The sequence below is a fragment of the Balaenoptera physalus genome (assembly GCF_965194825.1).
Source record: "Balaenoptera physalus genome assembly, chromosome: 11".
NCBI lineage: Eukaryota > Metazoa > Chordata > Mammalia > Artiodactyla > Balaenopteridae > Balaenoptera > Balaenoptera physalus.
In genome coordinates this window covers 59,173,003-59,196,684 of record NC_138896.1, presented here as the reverse complement: position 1 = coordinate 59,196,684, position 23,682 = coordinate 59,173,003, and the positions used below count along the sequence as shown (strand labels likewise).

The 23,682-nt window shown below is 42.7% G+C and overlaps 1 protein-coding gene across 4 annotated transcripts in view; it reads left to right on the top strand.

The window, feature by feature from the left end:
* Positions 1-23,682, top strand: part of UBP1 (upstream binding protein 1) — a 67,650-nt gene that overhangs the window by 40,000 nt on the left and 3,968 nt on the right. For 3 of the 4 annotated variants that reach the window (XR_014250502.1, XR_014250504.1, XM_082411859.1), the window contains 12 exons: positions 1,775-1,851; positions 5,558-5,663; positions 6,850-6,956; positions 9,283-9,435; positions 9,538-9,648; positions 10,091-10,198; positions 15,392-15,495; positions 17,789-17,843; positions 18,091-18,184; positions 20,897-20,987; positions 21,739-21,848; positions 22,894-23,036. Coding sequence is in view for 1 of the 4 variants with exons in the window: in XM_082411859.1 (XP_082267985.1) it covers positions 1,775-1,851; positions 5,558-5,663; positions 6,850-6,956; positions 9,283-9,435; positions 9,538-9,648; positions 10,091-10,198; positions 15,392-15,495; positions 17,789-17,843; positions 18,091-18,184; positions 20,897-20,987; positions 21,739-21,848; positions 22,894-23,036 (1,259 nt within the window). In the remaining 3 variants the exon portion in view is untranslated. The remainder of the gene's footprint in view (positions 1-1,774; positions 1,852-5,557; positions 5,664-6,849; positions 6,957-9,282; positions 9,436-9,537; positions 9,649-10,090; positions 10,199-15,391; positions 15,496-17,788; positions 17,844-18,090; positions 18,185-20,896; positions 20,988-21,738; positions 21,849-22,893; positions 23,037-23,682) is intronic. The other variant, XR_014250503.1, reaches the window with a different exon arrangement.

Below are 23,682 nucleotides of genomic sequence, written 5' to 3'. Positions count from 1 at the left end.
TCCTTCAGTATTTCCATTGCCTCTTTTTTGAAATCGGTGTCTATTAGACTGAAGAGGTCTGCTTCATTGTTTCTTCTTTCAGGGTAATTCTGTTGGTCTTTTAACTGGGAGTGGTTTCTCTGCTTCTTCATTTTACTTGTGTTTATCTTACTCTGTGAGTTTAGGAGAAACAGTTACCTACTTTGGTCTTAGAGGGCTGTTTATGTGGGGGTGTCCCTGTGTAGCTTGTACGTGTTTAATATATTTGGTACGAAGGCTGTTTTTAGTATGGATGCCTGTTGCCTCTTTACTCAGCGTGTGCTGGTCATTACCCCCTGATAGGGGAGGGGGTGTGCAGATGCCACGGCTGGTGTCTGGTCTGGCAGTGGCTCAAGCACACCCCCAGAGCATGCAGTGGGAGCAGAGGCAGTTCGTGACCACTCCTGGATATTCATTTCCTTTTTTAAAGAAATTATTGTTTATTCTTTTTCCAGGTTCAGATCCATTGTTAAGTATGCTGCAGATTTAACTTTTTAAAAAATCTCTCTTACCATAAGGGTGTTTTTAGTTTAATCTCTCTCAGTGTGTTGAATGAATTTGACTGTTCCTTAGTGGTGTTTATAGCAGTTGTTTTCCTTCACCAACCTTGGAGTGATTTAGTTGTATTTTGGTAACTGGTATGTTTTGACCCTATGATCTTGTACTCTTTGTATATTTTTGTAAGCCCAGTGGAGTGTGGACAAGGTATTGGTAGTTTTATTATAAAGAGCCTCAACTTCATATGGTACTAGAAGCACTCTTTAATTACTACTAATTTTCTGCATATCAAATTATGCTGTCATTTTTATTATTTATTGACAGATAATCCAAACATCTTTTTTGTGGATTTGGAGCATATTACTAACTTTTGGCAGCAGCAGCTTATTTTCCTAATTAAACAGATTGGTGTGTGAGTTTCTATTCGTGTTTTTTTTATGGACCCTAATTGAGCAGTGACAAGATGTGAGTTGGGTTCATTGGACACAAGGCAAAAAGCTCCAGGATTAAAATTTGACCTTGGTTTACACAAAAACCTGTCCACAAATGTTCCTAGTATCATTATTCATAATAGCCAAAAAGTAGAAACAACCCAGATGTCTGTCAACTGTTGAATGAATAAACGAAGTGTGGTGTATGCATTCAGTTGAATAATTTGGCCATAAATAGGAAAGACTGACATGTGCTACAACCTGGATGAACCTTGGAAACATTATAAGTGAAAAAGCCAGTCACAAAAGGCCACCTGTTGTGTGATTCCATTTATATCAACTGGCTAAAGCAACCAAATCCCAAGAGAAAGAAAGTAGATTGATGAGTGGTTGTGAGGGGCTGGGGGTGGGTGGATGAGAAGGGACTGCTCATGGGTATGAGTTTTCTTTTTGATGATGAAGGTGCTCTAAAATTAATAGCAGTTTTGGCTGCACAACTCTGCATTTACTAAAAACCAGTTAGTTGTACACTTTAAAAGGGTGAATTTTATGGCATGTAAGTTATACCTCAATAAAGCTGTTACGAAAAATTGGTCTCAGATAATGAGTGTGAGAGGGTAACAGAGGAAAGTAAACTGAGGAACTCCTCAGTCTCCTTTGAGCGTGGAAGAAGGAAAGGATATGATTTGCAGGGAAGAGAAAGATTAACCTGAGTTTGCTTCTTTAGAAATTAATATTGGGCAGTCGTATGTTTGAGATGAATTTTTATTAACACAGAGTGATGTTCTTTATATGGATTGTTTTTGATACACAATTTTTAATAATAGGTCAGTCTTATGAAATTCGCATGCTGGATAATCGGAAAATGGGAGATGTGCCTGAGATCACTGGAAAACTGGTAAAGGTAAGGACCATCTGTTTAAATTCCTAAAAGATACTGCAGTGACTCAAAAAAGTAGCAGTTTTGCTGCAAGAGTTTTGTTTTTTGTTGCAGGAGTTATTAAAAAATTATTTAATTTCACTTTAAGAAAGTAATTTCTTTCACTTTAAGAAAGTAAGTTTTAATGGCTATATTAAAACTCTTTTGAGCTATATTTTGTTTACTCCTCTGTAAAATAGGAATTATAGTAATTACTGAGTGAAATAAACGTGAAGGCCCTCTGGAAACAAGGCGCCATAGAAAAGTTAGTTGCAGCTAAAGGAAGGAGAAAAACCCACTACCACAACAAAAACTTTGTTTCTCTTTAAAAGTAAAAGCTAGTGTGGGGGGAAAACATAAGTGTTACTTTGAAACTTTTATTTCACCTCTTAAAATTTCTCTAGGTAAAATTTGATCTCTTCATGCTGCTGGTGTGTCTGAATGAAGAGTCAGTTACTCCAGGCCTAGGAGGGCCAGCCAACCCATTCCTTGTAGGGTGTGTCTTCAGAGCCATCCCTGGCCCCTGCAGTGTCATGCAGGGTGGGTCCTTCTAGCCTCTACCTGTCACGCACCACACAGTATCATAAACTCCAGAGCATTACAGGGCAAGGGTTACGGAAGAAGCTTAATTGGGAAAAGGGAAAACTTCATTGTGGCTAACGGTTAGCAAGGGAGAAGCAGGATGAGTTCTCTCGGTCCTTCCATCTTCCTACAGAGAGGCCTGTTGGGGCCTGAGTGCTGCTGGGCCCTCAGTGTGGAGAGGCATTCCACTGGAAAGACCCATCCCTTTTCAGACGGGCGAGCATGGGGAAGGCAGCCTGCGGGGGAGTGGACAGCAGTACTAATGCTAACAAATTAGGCTTGTCCAGAAAGCAGCTGCTCAGCACTGGAGGCCTGAGGGTCTCTGGGATATTTTAGTACTCCTCCCACTGATGGGGGCAGGAAGCTCCCAATCCTGTGAGAGGTTCTGGTCCCCAGTGGATCATTGCCTTGTCAACCTGGAGTAAGCTCCCAGGTTTCTTCTCACTCCCGGGGCTCCCAGCATTCTCAGAACAGAAGGAGAGAGGTTATTTACCCATTCTCACGTGTGCCATCTGAACATGGAGTCTGTCATGTCTGTGTTCCATCAGTGGGTTTGATCATTTCCCTAAAGGGTGGGCCAGATGGCCTTGTTTTTTTATTCCCTCCTATAGGCTTTCTCACCTGTATTGAACACTAATTGGATTCACCCTTTTAAAAAGGCATCAGCACTGTTCCCCGTGAGCAAGCCCTATTGAATTGGTTATACTCCGCTGGACTCTAGTGACAAATAGCTATGGTTTTGGTCAAGGAGCAACAGCTCTCATTTTTCAGAGTCTAGGAGGCTTAGCAGTGTTGAAGATTCTCTCAGCGTGTCTTGCTCCCAGCTGGTCATTGTCAGACAAGTACTGGGCACCCTGGCAAATCTTTGCCAAATTGTACCACACCTTGTTAAAATTCAGCCTAGTAATATATTGTTTAAGGGAAGATGTGGGTGAACTCTTTTGTCATTGTGAAAGTCACAGGGTTACTTTTTAAAAGGTCTTAGTTTCATCTTCCACTTGATAAGCCACATGTCTGATTTTTGGTGGATGTGCCAGAATACATCCAGTTACATCCTGAGAGCTTGCCTGGGATTCAGTTACAGTCTGCTACTGCCAGAGACTACAGGATAACTTTCTTAAAGACCACATGCTTCTTCATCTAGAGTATCCCTAAAATACTGTGCAGCCATCTAGCAGCCATCTAGAGTTTAATTTCCTGGCCCCTTGATCTTTGACTCTGCTGTTGAGGGTCGGGGGGGGGGGTCTTCGGGATCAAATGCTGCTGATCAAAGGTGCTTTGAAACTTCTTGACCTTAAAATATTCAGTGATGTGCTTTCTCTGATTGTTCTGTTTCTGTCTTATTGTTAGGGCCCCTTTATCTGTGGCTGATTCTCTAGGTGTATTGTCTCCTTTTAGTCAGAACTTCCAGATAACAACTTTTCCCCTTCCAGTTTCATTTAAGAGGTTTTCTTTTATATCTTGCCATTTTCTTAACTATGGTCCTCCATATTCCTTATTGTACTGTCTTATGTCTTAGTCTGACCTAGAATGGGGTTTAGTAAAACACTTAAAACTAATACCTGTATTCTCATACTATTTTCATCTGAATTCATGAGTTTGATCTGGTTCTTACTAAATGTGGAAGAATCAAAATCATGACATTTTCTGTGCTGCACTTCTGAGAGATCAACCTGCTGGTGAATGTGAACGAGGAGCCACCACTGGCTCAAGCAGCATCACTGTGTGAGGGCTTTGCTGCCAGCAGGCAGCCAGCCGTGTGAAGTGGGTGCTGGTGGGGAATTGGGTGTGGATCAGAGTGGCAACTGTGCCTTTACAGACGTCCACAGAGGTCCTAATGACTGACTTGGCTTTTTTTTAAACTATTTCAAATTACAGTATTTCTACTTTTAAATGGTTCCCTTCAAAATATTTATCAGCTATGTTTTGGACAGCATTTTGGGGGTGCGGAAGGCAGGGGCACTAAAGGTAGTATTTATATGTTATCGCTAACAAGTTATTTCCTGTTCAAACCAGCAGAGAGTCTACTGGAAATAAGATTATCTTACTGCATCATAGTCTGAGAAACAGTTATTTATAAATGTGTCAGAAACACTAATTAGTGCAAATCTGGTATCTGAATCCATTTTGGTGACCTGTTATCCTGTTCTTGGAATGGAACAGCAGCTGGCAGCCCAAACCTGTGGGAGGTGAGGGAGGGATGGGTGGAGAGCAGAGAATGGTTTGTGGAGTAGAGTTAAAGCCTTCCCTAGGAATGAACCTGAGTGTTTGGATGAAGTTTACCTGTGTTTTATCTGTTTTGTTTTGTTTTTCCCTTGCTTACCTCAGATAACCTCACTTGCAGGTTAAATAGTTGAGGATGAGTTTTGCATATAGGTTCTCTTTTTGGGGTGGTGGGCAGATTTACCCCCCTGCCCTTGACTTTTTTTGCGCGGGGGCCGTGCCTCACAGCACTCGGGGATCTTAGTTCCCCGACCAGGGATTGAAACCCAGGGTCCCCTGCAGTGGAAGCACAAAACCCTAACCACTTGCGCACCAGGGGATTCCCTGATGTTTTCTTTATAGAAATATAATTCTTACTAATTTTTTATGGACATGGACCTTAATTTTGAATTACAGTATCAAATTTTTTAATAAAAATTTCACCTAAGAATCCATTTTATTTGCTCTTGTTATTTTTGAGTTATAATTCTTTGTACCAGGACTTCCCTGCTGGTCCGGTGGTTGAGGTTTCACCTTCGAATGCAGGGGGTGTGGATTCGATCCCTGGTCGGGGAGCTAAGATCCCACATGACTCATGGCCAAAAAACCAAAACATAAAACAGAAGCAATATTGTAACAAATTCAATTAAGACTTTAACAACGGTCCACATCAAAAAAAAAAAAAAGTTTAAAAAATGATAGTAATAATTCTTTGCACCAAATAATTGTACCCATACCCAGGTATCCAAGAACAAAACAGTGTTTTGTAAAACACTTACAAAATGTTTAAAGCGGAATGTGTTTTTGTATGCTTTTCTATTATAGGCTAATGCATAAGAAGTGAAAGCACTTCTGCCTTGTAGCTGGAACAATTTAAAAGTGCTCATCTCCCCTTCGTATCCCACAGAGCATCATAAGAGTTGTATTCCATGACCGACGGCTCCAGTACACAGAGCATCAGCAGCTTGAAGGCTGGAAGTGGAATCGCCCAGGAGACAGACTCCTCGATTTAGGTACAAGTGGCCGTGAGACGACCACGGGGAGATGAGGCAGTTGTTTAGCTATGCCTGTTAATACGTTAGCACCACACCACGTGTGATTGCGTGGAGAGTTTTAGCCACCTGTGTGACTTGAGTTGTTTTATGTATGTGTGTATGTATTTTAACATCTTTATTGGAGTATAATTGCTTTACAGTGTTGTGTTAGTTTCTGCTGTATAACAGAGTGAATCAGCTATATGCATACGTATATCCCCACATCCGTTCCCTCTTGCATCTCCCTCCCACCCTCCTTATCCCACCCCTCTAGGTGGTCACAAAGCACCGAGCTGATCTCCCTGTGCTATGCAGCTGCTTCCCTCTAGCTATGTATCTTACATTTGGTAGTGTATATATGTCAGTGCTACTCTCTCACTTTGTCCCAGCTTACCCTTCCCCCTCCCCATGTCCTCAAGTCCATTCTCTACGTCTGTGCCTTTATTCCTGTCCTGCCCCTGGGTTCATCAGAACCATTTTTTTTTTAGATTCCATATATATGTGTTAGCATACAGTATTTGCTTTTCTCTTTCTGACTTACTTCCTCTGTATGACAGACTCTAGGTCCATCCCCCGCACTACAAATAACTCAATTTCGTTTCTTTTTATGGCTGAGTAATATTCCATTGTATGTATGTGCCACATCTTCTTTATCCATTCATCTGATGATGGACACTTAGGTTGCTTCCATGTCCTGGCTATTGTAAATAGAGCTGCAATGAACATTGTGGTACATGACTCTTTTTGAATTATGGTTTTCTCAGGATATATGCCCAGTAGTGGGATTGCTGGGTCGTATGGTAGTTCTGTTTTTAGTTTTTTAAGGAACCTCCATACTATTTGAGTTGTTTTATAGTTAAAAATGAAGTTGTTTTTGGTGCTTAAAGAAACTGAGCCAGGAATTTTATGAGTTGTAAACCATTTATTTCATTTTTGATTGGCACCATCCATTATATTCTTAATAAAATGAAATAGAAATCATGGTGGGAGAAAGTATGATACACATTAGGTGGGTTTTTATGTTGAAGTGATGGACCATGGAGAACATTGAAGGGAAAAGTTCAGCAGGGAGGTATAATAATTTCATTAGAGCATAATCATAGTAAGTTGTAACCTTTTAATTATTCATAGTTTTGTTTCTGTGTCACTTCTTTTTAAAATACAGATATTCCAATGTCTGTGGGAATAATTGACACAAAGACAAATCCAAGCCAGTTAAATGCAGTTGAATTTCTGTGGGATCCTGCAAAACGCACATCTGCTTTCATTCAGGTTTGGATTTTTACATTATTAGAGGCATACTGGCCTCGTCATTCAGAAGGCTGTGGGTGAGCTTGAATTCTTGATACGTGATATCATTTTCTTTAAATGCTTATTTGTAAACTATCTTGTAATGTTTTTTATACACACACACACAGACACACAACACACTCTGTTAAGTTAGAGTTAATCTACTAAATTCCTCATTTATAGACTAACCTGTAAAGACAATCTTGATATGTAAAGCATTATTTAAATATCACTTTTACCACTGGCAGTAACAATAATCAAAACTTCCATTCTTCTTAAGATGCATTTCTCTTGAACAAAACCTGCTGTTTTAAAGGATATGATTGAAAAAAGTGTAGTTTTAAGACTCTGTCTAGCTTTATTTAAAAATATTTTAATACTGACATTTTCAAATCCCCACAAAAGTGAGAGGATAATAATGAATTCTCTTGTGCCCATCTCCTGGCTTTGACAGTTATTAGTAGTTTCCCCTTTTTGGTTATTGGTGGAATACTGTAAAGCAACGCCCAGGCATTTCATCTCACCCATGAATACTCAGTTTGTATCTCCTAAGACAGGGGTCCCCAACCCCTGGGCCACGGACTCGTAGTGTCCACGGCCTGTTAGGAACTGGGCCGCACAGGAGGAGGTGAGTGGCCGGCGAGCGAGCGAAGCTTCATCTGTTTTTACAGCCGCTCCCCATCACTTGCATTACCACCTGAGCTCCGCCTCCTTCAGATCAGTGGCGGCATTAGCTTCTCATAGGAGCACAAATCCTACTGTGAACTGCGTGTGCGAGGGATCTAGGTTGCACGCTCCTTATGAGAATCTAATGCCTGATGATCTGAGGTGGAGCTGAGGCGGTGACGCTAGCGCTGGGGAGTGGCTGCAGATACAGAGTATCATTAGCAGAGAGGCTTGACTGCACAGAGACCATAATAAATCAGTTGCTTGCAGACTCATATCAAAACCCTCTCAGTGAGTGGCAAGTGAAAACAAGCTCAGGGTTCCCACTCATTTTGCATTATGGTGAGTTGTATAATTATTTCATTATATATTACAATGTAATAATAATAGAAATAAAGTGCACAATAAATGTAATATGCTTGAATCATCCCCAAACCATCCCCACCCCACCCCCGGTCCATGGAAAAATTGTCTTCCATGAAACCGGTCCCTGGGGCCAAAAAGGTTGGGGAGTGCTGTCCTAAGAGATTAGTTTTTGAAAAACAAATATGGTATTATTATATGTAAAATAAAATCAACAGTAATTCTAATAGTATGTTCAAATTTTTAAGTGGTGAAATTAAAACTACTGAGTAGGTAATCTTTATATAGAAAAGGAAAATCACTTAATTGCTGACTGGCCGAAGTAGGCTATGATTTGTGTGAACTATAGAGAATTTAGTATTTTGCATTTTCGTGGTCTTCCAAGTAGTATCCCCCGTCGGCTAATAATCAGTAGGGCCATGGTTCATATTAGTTGAATATTTTCTCATATTGTTCATCTGACAGGGTGACTGGTTATGTGGTGAATGAGAGTGATGTAAGAGCTGGCCTTACCTCTCAGGTTGTGTACAGTCTTGGTGCAGAAATCAGTTTTAACCTTGCATCCTTAGAAGAGGGGGTGTGTAGCAGTCAGAAACGACCAAGGTCTTGTTACTGACACTGTGCCATGCCCTGGAGCTGTCACCATGGTGTTGTTGCGAGAGTGGGCAGAAGTGGTGGGAAAATGAGTACTGCCCTCAGGATCCTCTGTGAACTGTGAAGCGTTGACAGGAGAGTTCAGATGGATGCAGGTGGAGTGAGGAGTGGGCCTGGTGGACTGTGGAAGCTCCCCAGGCAAAGGATCACGGGTTGATGATCGTAGGAACAGCAGTGAGGTGACTAGCTGGCTGGAGTTGGGGTGATGACAGTAGAGGGCAGACGGCAGGGGCTCTGGGTAATGAGGTGATGATTGCTGTGGATTGAGCCCCACGCAAGGCTGAGGACCGTGGGTCCAGTCTGGGGTGGGGGTAGGGGACAGACCCAGGAAGCTACTCTACTGATGCGCTCATCATTGGAGCAAGTCCTGCCTTTGAGGAGGGCACTGGAATGGGGCAGAACCCATTCCCACAAAGTTCAGGAGGGCTCAGCTGGATTTGTGAAAGGAAAGTCATACATGTTTAAAACAGTTAGAAATTCACGACAGACACCTGAGTAATATGTGGGAGTTCCTTTTAAAGGATCTTGAATTTATACCTGTGACCCGACATCTGAAAGGGTGCAAAGTAGAAGGGTAATCAGTGGACAAGACTTTGAATCCATTTCAGCCTGACTCATTTTCTAGGTACACTGCATCAGCACAGAATTTACTCCCCGGAAGCATGGAGGTGAAAAGGGAGTGCCTTTTAGGATCCAGGTTGACACCTTTAAGCAGAATGAAAATGGAGAATACACAGATCATCTACACTCAGCTAGCTGCCAAATCAAAGTTTTTAAGGTAAGAGATGGAAACTAGGCTTTGAGGAAGTGAGGCCCAGTGTTGCTGGTAAAGGTGTTTGTCTGAAGCCTGATAGATGAAAAAGTCTACTTTGTTTTTAAGCCGAAAGGTGCAGATAGGAAACAAAAAACTGATCGAGAGAAGATGGAGAAGAGAACCGCTCATGAGAAGGAGAAGTACCAGCCGTCCTATGACACCACGGTCCTCACAGAGGTAATGCGGGCACCATTCCGGTTCTGAGGAGAAGCCGAGCTGTGCACTCTGGCACCACCTCTGAGGATGAGTTTGGCTGCAAAGGGTCTGGGACGATTGGGTGGTAGATTGACATAATGTTCTTGGTGAAATTTGTGGGGAAAATATTCTCTTTAAATTTGGGGATTTTAATAGATTGGCTTCCTGGGTGGGATCGTGGATGAAGATGCTGAAATCCCAGTCAGGTCTCAGAAACAGACCTTAAAATCCTTGGAGTTGATAGAAATTATGTTGGGGCCCAGAATGTCCGATGTTTGTCACTGCTGGGGTTTTGCATCTTCCTTACCTTTGAATCCTGCTAGTCATACGTTTGTTTAATCGGACGGCAGAGGCATAAACAGGGTATTAGATCTTTCTTTGTATAATGAAAAGACATTGATCCCAATCTTTGGTGTTTGTCCAGATGAGGCTTGAGCCTATAATTGAAGATGCAGTTGAACATGAGCAGAAAAAGTCCAGCAAGCGGACTTTGCCAGCAGACTACGGTGATTCTCTGGCAAAGCGAGGCAGTGTAAGGGCTTCTGCTTCTCTTTTCATTGTGCAAGAAACCTTGTGCAGTGTTAGATATAGGACCAACTTCCACTGAAAAGTAAAGCCAAATTTGTTTTTGATGTCCTTGTCTTGATTTAATTTGCTTTTGTTTAGACTTCCTGCTTTCTGTTTGTTCCTCACTGAGGAAAATTTCCTAAATCTAACACTTTCAAACAAAGTTGACCATATTGGGTGGTTTTGGAGGGACAACAAATGACACTCAGAAATGTGTTCCCTCCCTGTCTCCTTCCTTTCCTCCCTCCCTCTCTCTCCTTTGCACATACACTTCCTTTACGAGCACTGAAATTAATTGAAAATACTTTCTTTAGTAAAATAGTTATTTTTGTGTAATTATTTTTGTGTAATTAAAAAAGGTTTTTGCTTTCTCGTGTGTGTAACTGATAAGAAAATGTCACGGATATTTGGAGAAATGATGGCAGCAAGCTTGACGTTAACATACGCAGTACTTTGTGTCCCATTTCCCTGCATGCAGCGTAAGAATGTGTGTCTGCTTTTAAAAGCCTGATTGGCAGCACTGGTAGAAAAACAGTCCTTGACTGCATTAGTGTTTCCTCTTGGCACCTGCATTGTGACCTTATGCTTCACGCCAGCATAGGACACCTTGCTGCCCTCAGCCCTGGTTCCCCGCTGTCCAGGGGGGTTTTGGTTGAATATGAACTTTGCCAGCTTATTAAGTAGAGCAGATCTTTATTTTATAACACAGTTCTTCATCAAACAGTTGACAAAGGGTTATCTTGTTATATAAACTTAAATCAGCTATATACCAACAGTAAATGTAAACAGAGAACATTAAATAATTTTTTAAAATAACTTATCCTACGTATTAATGGTTACTGTTTCATCATTGCAGTGTTTGTACTATCCAGGTGCCAGAAATGGAGTTTTCACTCTTACACATGTATCTGTAATTATCTGTAGACTATGAAAGCCACAGGCATTATCACAGGAACATTATTTCCAAATTAAAGCATTGAGTGAAAATATTTTAAGTACTTCTATATGCATTTAAATAATATATGCAGTAAAACTGAAAATGTCCTCTCTGAGGGGCGGGGGAGCACACCATGTTGCATTTTCTTTAAGTGGGCTTTTTTGATTCAAATCAGAGGTTGTATGGAACAACCGTATACTCCTTCCCCAAAACGCCCACCCCTCTAGTTTTATGTTTTTATTCTCCTAATTTCCTAGCTGAAGACACAAATGGTTCTTAGTAAACTTTTTTGGGGAGACACTGGTAATTCAAATCATTTTTCCCCTTTTGTTATAAACTAACTAATTATAAGGAATGGTTCTGATAATTTGTAAATTAAAGAAATCTGTTATAGCCCAGAGCTCATCCGAAGATGCAAGTCTAAAGTATGCAAAACGTCAGCAGTTCACTGGCCTGGGATTTCACATCTTCCAAGTGTGCACTGCTTGCTGCCCCATGGCTGCATTTGGTTTGGTTAAGATACTTCTAGGGGTGGGTAGAGCTCTTCTTGGAAACCTGTTCATTAAAAGCAAGGTACAGGTTAATCCCTTAAAAAAGAAAATCCGCAGCGTTTTATATATTTCTTCAAGCACCTACAAAGGAAGGCCAGCATTTCTTACAGTTCTCTGATAGTTACAATTGGCTTTCAGTAGAAAGGGTATCCAGACTTCCCTGTCAGAGCTACATGGTGCTGCGTGAGATGGTCCTGCACTGAATAGAGGCAGCACTGTAGGTTCCCAGGAGCCACAGCACAACCAAACCCTTGGCGTGTCTGTTGGTCTCTGCCTCTGAGCTGTATTTCATGGGCTCAAATCTGGGCTGCCAGTGTCTACAGTCTGCAGTGAGTCCTCATTTTCTAAGCTGCCTGGGGAGGGACTTTGTTCGTAGTGCACCAAAGCTGCGACTCTACAAGTCCAGGCCAGATATCGCTGGAGCCTTGATGAATCAGTACCATTGCTTACTTTTAAAGACAGGGAAGAATGACAAGGTAGAAGAAACACTGAAAATATTCCTTGGTATGCCTGTACTCTCCTGGGTCAAGACTGTAAGAGAAACTTATGAAAAAAGCAGGTGGGAGAGTCTTGGTGTTTCATCCAGCCTGGCCATTGAAGAACTTGGAATCCATCATTTCTAAAAGTAGAGGCCTCCTAACAGGACCAGTTTTCATTGAATGCTAGTTTTCCTGTGTTCTGTGAATTGAGTCTCCTATATATTGGGCAAGGTTTAGGTGTCAAACAGCCCTGCTTTTCTACTACTAGAAGAGTCTAGACGTGTAAAAGTGAAATAGGTATGTTTATGGAGTTTCAGTAAATTTGGTGTCTTTGCTGTATCACCTGCCATGCTCACTTGGAGCTTTTGATGGCTTTATTTCCGCAAACAGCTGGCAATAATTACCAAAGCAGATCTGGGGAGACTTGATGATACTAAAAGGTCTATACTGTTTTGATGTGCATGTTATGCCGTGTTGTAATATTTTGTATCTGGGGAGAATGGTGTAGCGGGAAGATCTTCCAAGTAGTAGAGGTGACCATGAGCATGTGACACCTGCAAGTTAGGAGACCTGCCAGGCGGCCCACAGCGTCTTGGGTTCCTCAAACTGTATAAGCTGGGGAGGTACTACTTTGTAAACTGGAAAGAAAAACAAAAGACCCTAGTTTAAAAAGAATGGGCATTGTGTAAAATGTCATTTATAGTGAAATTGGTACAACACGCAGAGAGGGTTTAGCAATGCATTCCAGCCAGATTAGATTTCTTTTCTGAAAGTTGATAATAGTTGAAACATTACGTCTGCAGTCATTTTCCCCATTTCTGAGGGGATACCTAATGGGTAGTTGTAAAGAATGTTGAGATTATGGGATTTCTGTTTTATTTTCTTTGTACCCATACTTTTTTTTTTTTTTAATTTATTATTTATTTTTGGTTGCATCAGGTCTTTGTTGCTGCGCATGGGCTTTCTCTGGTTGCGGCGAGCGGGGGCTACTCTTCGTTGCGGTGTGTGGGCTTCTCATTGCGGTGGCTTCTCTTGTTGTGGTGCGCGGGCCTCAGTAGTTGTGGCTCGTGGGGTCAGCAGCCGTGGCTTGTGGGTTCTAGAGCGCAGGCTCAGCAGTTGTGGCACACGGGCTTAGTTGCTCCGCGGCATGTGGGATCTTCCCGGGCCAGGGCTCGAACCCATGTCCCCTGCATTGGCAGCTGGGTTCTTAACCACTGTGCCACCAGGGAAGCCCTGTACCCATGCTTTTGATGGGTGTCAGACATGCTGTTTGAAGCTCCTGTAACCATTGAGGAGACTTGGTTTCTAAGCCCAGAGTCCTTCACACTAGTGGTCTTGACTTCACTCAAAATAATTTTGAAAAAGAATATACTCCCTTGCACATTTTTAGGTTGACATCTGAAAGTTTTCATCATAAATTTAAATAGTTCCAAAGGATTTCAAAAAAAGGGGGGGATGTATGTATACATATAGCTGATTCACTTTGCTGTACAGTAAAAACTAACACAACATTGTAAAGCAACTGTACTGCAATAAAAATTTTTTTTAAATAGTTGCAAAGGAAACAATTTTCTGACATACTTGAATATTTGTATTTACAACTTAAGGTGAAGCCATCACTTTAGTTAAGTCTGAAATTTTACTCTGCTCTTCCTTCTTGATCTCACGTTTTCTCTTTCACTCCCCTTAAATAATATTGTCCAAATAGGACATACTTTCATGCCTGGAAATCTTTTAATGGTCACCTTAATTACTTTTTTACAACAAACAATATAACTTGAAATTTAATTTTTAAAATTTCCTGTGACCATGTAAGGCTTAAGTCAGTTGAGGAATTTAAAACTTATTATTTGTACCAGTTTATCAAAACAACAAATTATACAAATTTTGATGAATAATTTTTAACTATAAAGATAGAAATGTTATTGGAAATGCATTTTGAATGATGAGACAGGGTAGAACATATTTAAATTCTAGATTTTTTATAGGTAAGAGAAACTTTGTTTAGATACATTTATTTTTCTTTCAGTAGTGTCATTCAGGTCTTGGAACCCCTTCCGAGATACCTGCCAGAAATTCCAATGATCTCTCTTTGTATGATCTAATAAATTATTTCAGTGTCTGTCAGCTGACAAGACGTCCTCCTGAATTATTTTGAAAGCAAAGAATTGAAAACCCCCTGACGTAGAGAAGAATTTTTAGAGTCATGTACTTTCTTAGTGTCTACCCTGATTTCTTTGAATGGTCTTTAGCTTGGTTTTTGGCAGAGCCTTACACCCCACAGCCATGGAGAGACAGGATGCTGTTTTCGTGTGAAATGGGAGGAGAGTGCTTATGAAAGGGGACCTTTGAAACCCAGGGCGTTCTCAGTCTTAGAAAGAATACCCGTGGAGTGAGATGAATTCCCTCCATCCTCAGCACTTGAGACCACCCTGGCCTGCTCAGCATGTTTTGACTTTAGCTTTTTCAGTATTCCTAATTGGAGTAGTTAATGTGTCTTTGTATCTTGGCTCTATTTTTGGTCAGAATTGTGCCAAGGGCTGAAAAATATTTAAGTCCACCCTGCCCCTTCTAGAAAATATAAACAATAAACGTAGGTAGGTAGGTAGGTAGATGGCTACAGGCAGTACCATCCACAGTTGATGTATTTTGATGTTGGGCCTGTCTCATCTTACTTGGGGATGATCATGAACCTTAGAGAGATCGAGGAAGTACATGGGTACCAGTGAGGCTGCTCCTTGGGGAAGAGGGCGAAAAGAGCACTAGGTGGGACAGATCCACTGTCCTTGTCACCACACGATGTCAGATGTTGCTTCTGAATCCTTTCTTGCCTCTGCTGTTCTTTAAACCTCGATAGGTACCTACTGGGGAATGGATGAAGAGGGAGGTGAAAGTTCTTGAAAGCACATTGTACTTAAGCGCACATTTAAAACACCTTTAGAAATGTTTGCTGCTCTCGTCACCTCAGGTCCTCTCTGAGAGTAATCAGTGTCTAGACACGCACAGCAGGTAACATTTTCCCTGCCACACACCAGTCGGTTTGATGCGTTTCTGTGAGGTTGCTTGATGAATGTTAGGTGTCTTGTGTTTCACGATCTTGCATTTGGCCAGACTAGAGAGTGAATTACAAGGATATTTCTCCCATGTACTTTAGAAGCGAACCGTTAATTTATTTCTGTTTCTGTCCGCAGTGCTCTCCATGGCCCGACACCCCCACCGCCTATGTGAACAGCAGCCCTTCCACGGCGCCCACCTTCACGGCCCCACAGCAGAGCGCTTGCAGCATCCCGGACAGGTAGCCGGTGTGCGTGACGAGTGCCCGCGCTCCTTTATCTCCCTTCCTGTCAAGTTACGCAGCCTCTTTTTGTGTGTATCTGGGGTATGTGGTAATTAGAAATAGCCTGCTGCAGGGCAAAACTGTCTTTTCTTCACCTTCCCGCCTTTTTGCTCGTAGCCCCCTTGTGCCTCACACACTCACAGCTGTGAAAATTGTAGAAAAGGGTGCATTTTCAAGATATTTTCTTTGTGAGATACAATCAGCATTAATGGGCTTCATGGATAGAGAGAAAAGGACAGTGAGTTATTAAGGTGAAACTGTGACTTGAATATGTTACAACTGAGTTTATGATAAAGTACACTTTAATGCTCACCATGTCCAACAAAGATTATTTTCTACTCTATTTCTTCTCCCTCCCAAAGACACTAATTTTTTTTTTTTTTTAATTAAGTCTTTAAAACTTAAAGGAAGGACTTTCCATTTTAAAGGCTTGCTCTGGTTTTAGAAATGGGAATGGTGGGCTCTGTTCATCCTATTTTCTGGCCTTGACTGTTAGCTGCTGGTCAGCGGTGCCCCGGGGAGATCGTCCTTCCTGGGGCTTTGCTCAGGAGCTCCTGCTGAGTAGTCAGATCAGAAGGTCCCCGCTGTTATGACATTTCTTGCTGGGAAGTAAAATTATGAACGTTAAGACCATAAAGGAGGGAATTCCCTGGTGGTCCAGTGGTTAGGACTCAGCGCTTTTACTGCCGTGGCCCAGTTCAGTCCCTGGTCGGGGAACTAAGATCCCGCAAGCCATGGGGTGCAGGGAAAAGAAAGAGGAAAAAAAAAAAAAAAAAAAAGGAAAGGGTTCTCATTTTTATACTGTGGTCACACAAGGTCTTAGTCAGCTCGGGCTGCTATAACAAACACCAGGGACTGAGTGGCTTATAAACAATAGAAATTCATTTCTCCCAGTCTGGAGGCTGGGCGTCCAGGGGCAGGATGCTGGCCGGAACGGGTTCTGGTGAGGACTCGCTCCGGGTGCAGGCTACCGGCCTGTGTGCTCACCCAGCGGAGAGCAGAGGGGAGGAGGCAGGCTCTTCTTACGACTCTTAACGAAGTCACTGATCCCATTCCTGGGGCTGCGTCCTCATGGCTTCGTCTAATGCTCATTACTTCCCAAAGGCTCCACCTCCTAATACTGTCCAGCATGCTGGGGGTTTTTGAGGGGACACAAACATTCAGTCTATAGCAGGGTCTGGTGAGAAAACAGAGAAGAACATGCCTTTTCCCTGAGGCGATGGATAGACCAAGAGGCAGCTTGTTTCCATGTAGGTTATTGTGCTTCACGGTAGGGGGACACTCCCGGACTCTGGGACCAGCATGTTACCATGCAGGGGACTGAATAATCCTAGAAAATGACAACAGTTTCAGAGAGGAGCTGTGAATTCGTGTACACACTGGCTCACCAGATATTTCCCAAGAGCCCATGGTGCCCAGCACTGTTCCGGGTGCTGTGATGTGAGTGAGAGAAAGCCCTGTCTGAAGGAGCTCAAGTTCTAGTGCGCAGAGAAGGACAGTAAACAATCAACATGGTAAACCTAAGTAACTGGGGTACAGGTGCTAAGAAGGGACCAGAAAGGTGGATGCACTCCCTGAGCAGCTGTTCTCATTTTCCCCTGGAAACACAGGGTTAGTGGCACAAGTTTGTTTCTTTTGTTCTCTTGAATTTCACCCTGTTTAATCATGGATAAATATATTCATTAAAGGGATATTATTTTTATTTTGGCTTAGGATTATTATGTCATTTCTTGTAGCTCATTATTAAAGTAGATTTTTTTTGCAGTTGTTTTCAACTGTTTATCTTATTTGATTCTCATATTTTTTTTCCCAACTAAAATGAATGAGTATCCGTCATTTTCCTGGCACCCCTGGAAATGATTGGAGCCCTTTTGTTTCATGAAACCTAACTTTCTTACTAGAACAGATGTAGGAGGAGAAGGCACAAATTTAAACTGTCCTCTGTGTCTTAATTTTTTTTTGGTCGCACTGGGCAGCTTGCGGGGGATCTCAGTTCCACAACCAGGGGTTGAACCTGGGCAACATCAATGAAAGCGCCAAGTCCTAACCACTGGAACGCCAGGGAATTCCCTTCTGTGTCTTAATCTTATCAACATATTGACTCCTTGACCAGTTGTGCAGACACTCTTTTTGCATAGTTACATTGCTCTGTCCCACAGTATTATTTTAAATTCACCTAGTTTAATAGCCTTTAATGTCTTGATTAAAATATATATATCATAATAATCATTCTTTTCTTCCTTCTCCCCAGCAATTCTTCTTCCCCAAATCATCAAGGAGATGGAGTTTCACAGGCCTCTAGTGAAGTAAGTATCTTTACCCTAAACTATCATGCTTTCAGGGTCCTGCATTTTGAAGCCTCTAACAGGGGTTTGAGTCATTGTTTGGGTCACTGAATAATCACACCTGTGCTCTTCGTGGGTGTTTTAAACTTTAAACCTGGAGGATTTCTGTGTTTTGTTTAAATGTTCTTTATAACATGCCAGTGACTTGGATTATTTTTTGTAAGCCTGAATAGTTTCTTCTGTTTGTGTTCATTTTCTTTGTTAATAGCAACTTCAGCCTTCAGCCACGATCCAGGAAACACAACAATGGCTGATCAAAAACAGATTCTCTTCCTACACAAGACTGTTCTCCAGTTTTTTAGGTATGTTTGTGTTTGTGTGTGCACACGCACACACACGTTGTTCGCTTGTTTGTTTTTGTACTTTTATTAGCTGTAATTAAATTTTGGGGAAGTAACTGTATGTAGATTTGTAAGAAGTTGCCCAAACCTGTACGGGGAGCTCCTGTGTACCTGTACAGGGAGCTGCCCAGTGTCCCCAGTGGTAGTGTCTTGCAGACCTATGGTGCAGTATCAGAACAGGAACTCGATGCTGTTTCACCAGGCTTACAGGCCCTCATTTTTGTATAGGGGTGTATATAGTTATATGCAATTTTTTTGATTTTATTAACTTTTTATTTGAAATAATTTTTGCTTTGCAGTAAGTTGCAAAAATAACACAGAGATGTTCCAGTGTACCCTTCACTCAGTTTCTCACATACTTATAGTACAGTATCAAAACCAGGAAATTGGCATTGGTGCTATGTGTGTATACAGTTCTGCATCATTTTATCACATGTATAGATTTGTATGCCCACCACCACCGAAGTTAGGATGCAGAATCTTGCCATCACCACAGGGATCTCCCTAATTACCCCTCCCCCACCATCCCTAATACCTAGCAACCATTAATGTATTTTCTGTCTCCATGATTTTGTCATTTCAATGTTACATACATGGAATCGTACAGTATATTCTTTTCTTCTCTCAGCATAAGGCCCTGACTTCTATCCAAGATGTTGTATCAATAGTTCCTCTTTATTGCTATGTAGCATTAGAGGGTATGAATGTACTCAGATATGGTTTTTATAGACTTAAGTTTTTTTCTTGCCTAGTAAGCTAAGGGAGTATTTAGATGTAATTTCAGAAAGGACCGGGCGGTGCTGCTTCAGGTGGTGCTGTAGGAAGCCTGTTTGGAGGGACAGTAATAGATAACGCCAGCTGGGACAGGGGCAGCATTTCCTAAACATATTTGGCCCTGGGACCCTTTCCCGACAGAACACTTACTAACATGTCCTGGCCAAACTCCTCCTGGGCCACAGTGAAGTGGCAGCTGGCTCTCCTTAGCCCATGGTGTTGGGGGACCATCCAAATGCAGCTCAAGCCCTTTAAGAGGAGAGAACATGTGTGCACACAGCTGGCCTAGAGGAAAGCCTGGTTTCACAAAGAACGTGGTTTATTACGTCAGCCCTTTATTGCTGTGCTTGTGTCATGGTTAGTCATTCCCCAGGTAGCGCTTTGTCTCTTTAAAATTGAAGTGCTGGGTGGAAGTCGTTGGCTAGCTGGGATGCACATTTTTATGATCAAGTAAGCCTTTTATCTGTGAAAAACTAATTTAAAAATTTCAGCGTGTTGGGGGGTGTGGGGCGCATCTTGGAGGCTCACAGGGGAGACAGGGAGAGCACCGCACAGTCGGAAGGCTCTGCCACGAGGGCCCAGGTTCCTGCTCTGTCAGACGACGCGTGTTGTAGTTCTGAGTGGTGATCACTGTGGCTTGGCCTCCTGCCTTTTCCTTCCCCTGTGAGCCTCCCAACAGTAGAAAGGCGAGGAGAGGGAGGCTTCTTTCTCTGAGCCTGTTAGGCAGTCATGTTTTGGAGAGGGCTGTGCACAGTGTCTGTCCAGCTCTGTGTGTGGCTGAAGGATGGGCACACATGTCTCTGGTTGCTCCTGGGAGCCCCGTTGGCAGAGGTGTGTGTGGAAGGCCCCCTGGCAGAGATGACAGCGTCTGTCTCTGCTTACCTGACTCCATAAACAGCTCCATCAGTGCTCGTGCCTCATGGGAGATGTGCTTCTCTGGTCTTTGTTCTTTTACAAACTAGAAAATCATTAGGCTCTTAACATTCAAGCCCTCAAAAGTAGATAACTCCATTAATCTCCATTATCCACACATGTAAGTGGATATTTATCATATGGAGGTCATACTTTAATCCCAGAGGGCATCTTAATTCTCCCAATAAACTACATCTTGAGCGCCAATAAAAGGGAAAACAAAAGACTGTAGACACACTCAAACATAAAACATAGAAGAGTCTGATGAGCTCCTGTGTCACCACCCCCAGCTCCAGAGATGACCAGCCTAGGTCAGTGTCGTTCTCTCCCACTCCCAACACCTTCCCTTTCTGTTCTACTTTAAAGCAAATGCTAGATACCATGTCATTTACACACCAAATACTTATGGGGGAAACCTTAAGTATAATAAGCAATTCTCTGACATACTTTTGTATTAAAACTGGCTGCTGTGATGGAGTTGTTTGTTATAGAATGTTGGACTGTATGTAGCATGTTACAGTATAAAGAGACCTAGTCCTAGCTCTGCTGCCAACTTGTGTGCCTTTGGGCAGGTCCCCCAAACTCTGACTTCCATTTCTTCCTTTTGTAAATTAAAGATTGGTCTGGGTCATCTCAAGGTGAACTATCTGGGGTCAGAATCATGTTTATCTTCACGAGCTCCACCCAGCCAGAATAAGGCAGGCACTGAAATCCTGTACTGGGAAGAGACTTTGCTGTCGGCTCATTGCTCTGATTTTCCAGCCTCTGGGCTTCTGAGTTCCTCCTTGATAGAGAACATGGAGAGCCAGCACTCTTTGGCTGTAAGGGGCAGGTGTGTGTGTGTGTTGTTCATGTGTGTGTGTGTACACAGGAGACCTGGCGATGGCTTCGAAGGACATTAAACTGTGAAGACAGATGCTGCAAAGTAGCCTGTACTGCTGGTTCTTCTCCCATTTCCTTGAGAAGATTCTTTTTGCTCTTCTCCAGGTGCCGACTTGTTAAAACTGACAAAGGAGGATCTAGTACAAATTTGTGGTGCAGCCGATGGAATTCGGCTCTATAATTCACTGAAGTCAAGGTAAAATACCGTGTTTAAAAGGAACTGTTCTGCTTGAAATGAGAACGTGCCCTTGTTCGCGCGGGGACCGCGGGCAGGATGTGTCCACGCCACGTCGGCGTGCGCCCTCGCGCTGCGCGCTGGCCCGCCGTGCTCACGAGGAGACTGTTTTGTGTGCACCTTCAGGCAGGCCCAGATATGATGCAGGCACTGAGGGCAGAGGTAGACTGTAAGACTAGAAATGCACATGGGCAGGACTGTGGTCTGGAAGACGACTGGGGTTGTTGCCAAGAAAACAAACTTCTCATTTAGGTGAGCTCTACAGAATCTATGGTTTTCAAGGTCATGTGACACTACTAAACAGTTATTAAAAATGTAAACTTCTAATTGTGAATTAAAATGATAGAATTGTAAACTGTGCTGGCTTTTAAGACCCATTTACTATCGTTGGTATTTCTAGACTTGTGGTGTGAGAATTCCATTAAACTGAATTTTACTGATGTTAAATTGCTGACATAATCTTGAAACTTAAATTTACCAGCATCTGACCGACCATCTCAATGGTTTAGAGTCTGGATCATCAGATTAGACCACCTGTGATAACCTGTGATAGTTGGTGTGAGGTGTGTGTTTTTATATTCTTCCTAGTAAATTATTTCGTATAATGAAGTAACGTTGTAAAGTTCTAAGGAAATAGACCCTAGATTCTTGTAGCTGTCGCTTGCGCGTGCGGCCTTCGCGCCGGCTCACAAGCGCCATCTTCTGGTTGCAGGTCGGTGCGGCCCCGCCTGACCCTCTACGTCTGCCGCGAGCAGCCGGCGCCGCAGGGGCAGCAGCAGGCAGCGGGTGGCGGGGGCGACGGCAGCGGCGCCACGCCCTACGGTGGGTATGGGCGGGCGGGCGGGGGGCAAGGGCACTCGGCTTCCTGCCACTGCCCTTCTGAGTCGGTGGGGACCACCAGGTTGTCCTGGCAGCGGTGAGAGGCAGTGGCCTTTCTCGGCTGTTGTTCTGATAAAATTTAATTTTAAAAGAACAAGTGTAGGGCAGAGTATGGCACCCCTGCTTTAGAGCCTCTCTGTAGTCTTACCTTAATTGTAGTTCCAAATTCTAAGCAAAGGTTTCTGTACTCACACACATGAAAAAACCCTTGTTTGGGGAAGCAAAGTAAAAGCACTGATATTCCTGATCCGTGTTTGGCTTGAGTCAGTAGTAGAGCAGGACCTGCGAGACTCAGGCTCGCTGCAGATGTGCCTGACGCTTTGCAGACAAGGGCTGCTGCATCGTCACGTGTTCGGAAACAGCTGGGCTTTCTGTGGAGAAGCAGGAGGCCTCGTGGTCCACATCCTTAGCTTCTCGTGTGCCGTCTTCTACACTGTTTTTAATTCTTTAGGGGAAAGGAAGAGGGGAGAGGCAGCTTTTATTCTTTAGGATAAATTCCCAGTAGTAGGTTTACTGAATCAAAAACTATGACCTTTTTAGAGTTCTTTTTATATATGGCTAGAAACACGTAGCATTTTTGAAAATGGCTTTCTTTCGGTGTAACTTACATACCATAAAGTCCTCCCACTGCAAGTACACAATTCAGCGATACTCTAGTTAGTTTACAGTTTTGCAGCCATCGCCACAATCCAGTGTTAGTCCCATTACTCCAGAATGATCATCTGTGCCCATCTGCAGTCACTTCCTGCTTGCTTTTAAGATAAATTAAAACCTCAGATACTTTTATACAGAGGTTAATGTTAATTAAATTGTATGTGTGAGCATAAATAATGTATTATTATATTCACATGGGTAGTAAGGGGAGAAGTATTCTTACCTTTAATTTTTATATTTCTTTAGTACTTTGAAAGGAGTGATCTTCCAATAGATCATGTGGAAAATAGATCAAAGATTACTGCTAAAATGCTGTTCTTATTTTTTATTTCAGTTTATCATGCAATCTACTTAGAAGAAATGGTTGCTTCAGAAGTTGCTCGAAAACTTGCGTTGGTGTTTAATATTCCTTTCCACCAAATTAACCAGGTTTACAGACAGGGTCCCACCGGTATTCACATTCTTGTTAGCGATCAGGTAACTGGCATGCCCTTTCCCCTTTTACACTGATATTTACTTTTATATGTATTACTGAAGTGCTATAGAAAAAAAATCTGTGACTTCTTTGGCAAGTACTCATGAGAATCATTTTCAGAGTTGGGACTCAGGATTGGGAAGAATTTATAACCGAGAGTTCTAGGTGTCCTGGGTGGTAGAAGGAATACAGGTAAAGGAGAACCGTAGCTCTGATCCCGCCCTCTTTGAACTCCGACACTGGTCACTGGGGGGCTCCGGGTTAGCGGGCCTTTGGCCCTTTTTAGCAAGGCATTTGAATGTGTTTTCCTTTTGTGTACTATTTGATGGCTGATTTTAAAAAGCTGTGAGGTTAGAAGGGCAGTTCACTGCCACCCCGTGTTCAGTGACAAGCAAGTGATAACTTGAGCACCTTGGCAGCAACTTTTTGTTAGTCACTATCACAGAACCCAGCAGCGAATGCCTCCCCGTGGGCCGGAGGGTGACTGACCAGATCGCAGGGCCCCCATGGGCAAGCACGGTCACCGGGCTGGCCGGTACAGCAGGTGTAAGTCCTTGCTACCTCACACTGCCTATCTGAATTACCATTTTGGCCGTTGAGTCCTGTACTTGTGCAGCTATATATAGATTATGACATTTTTCTTTTACT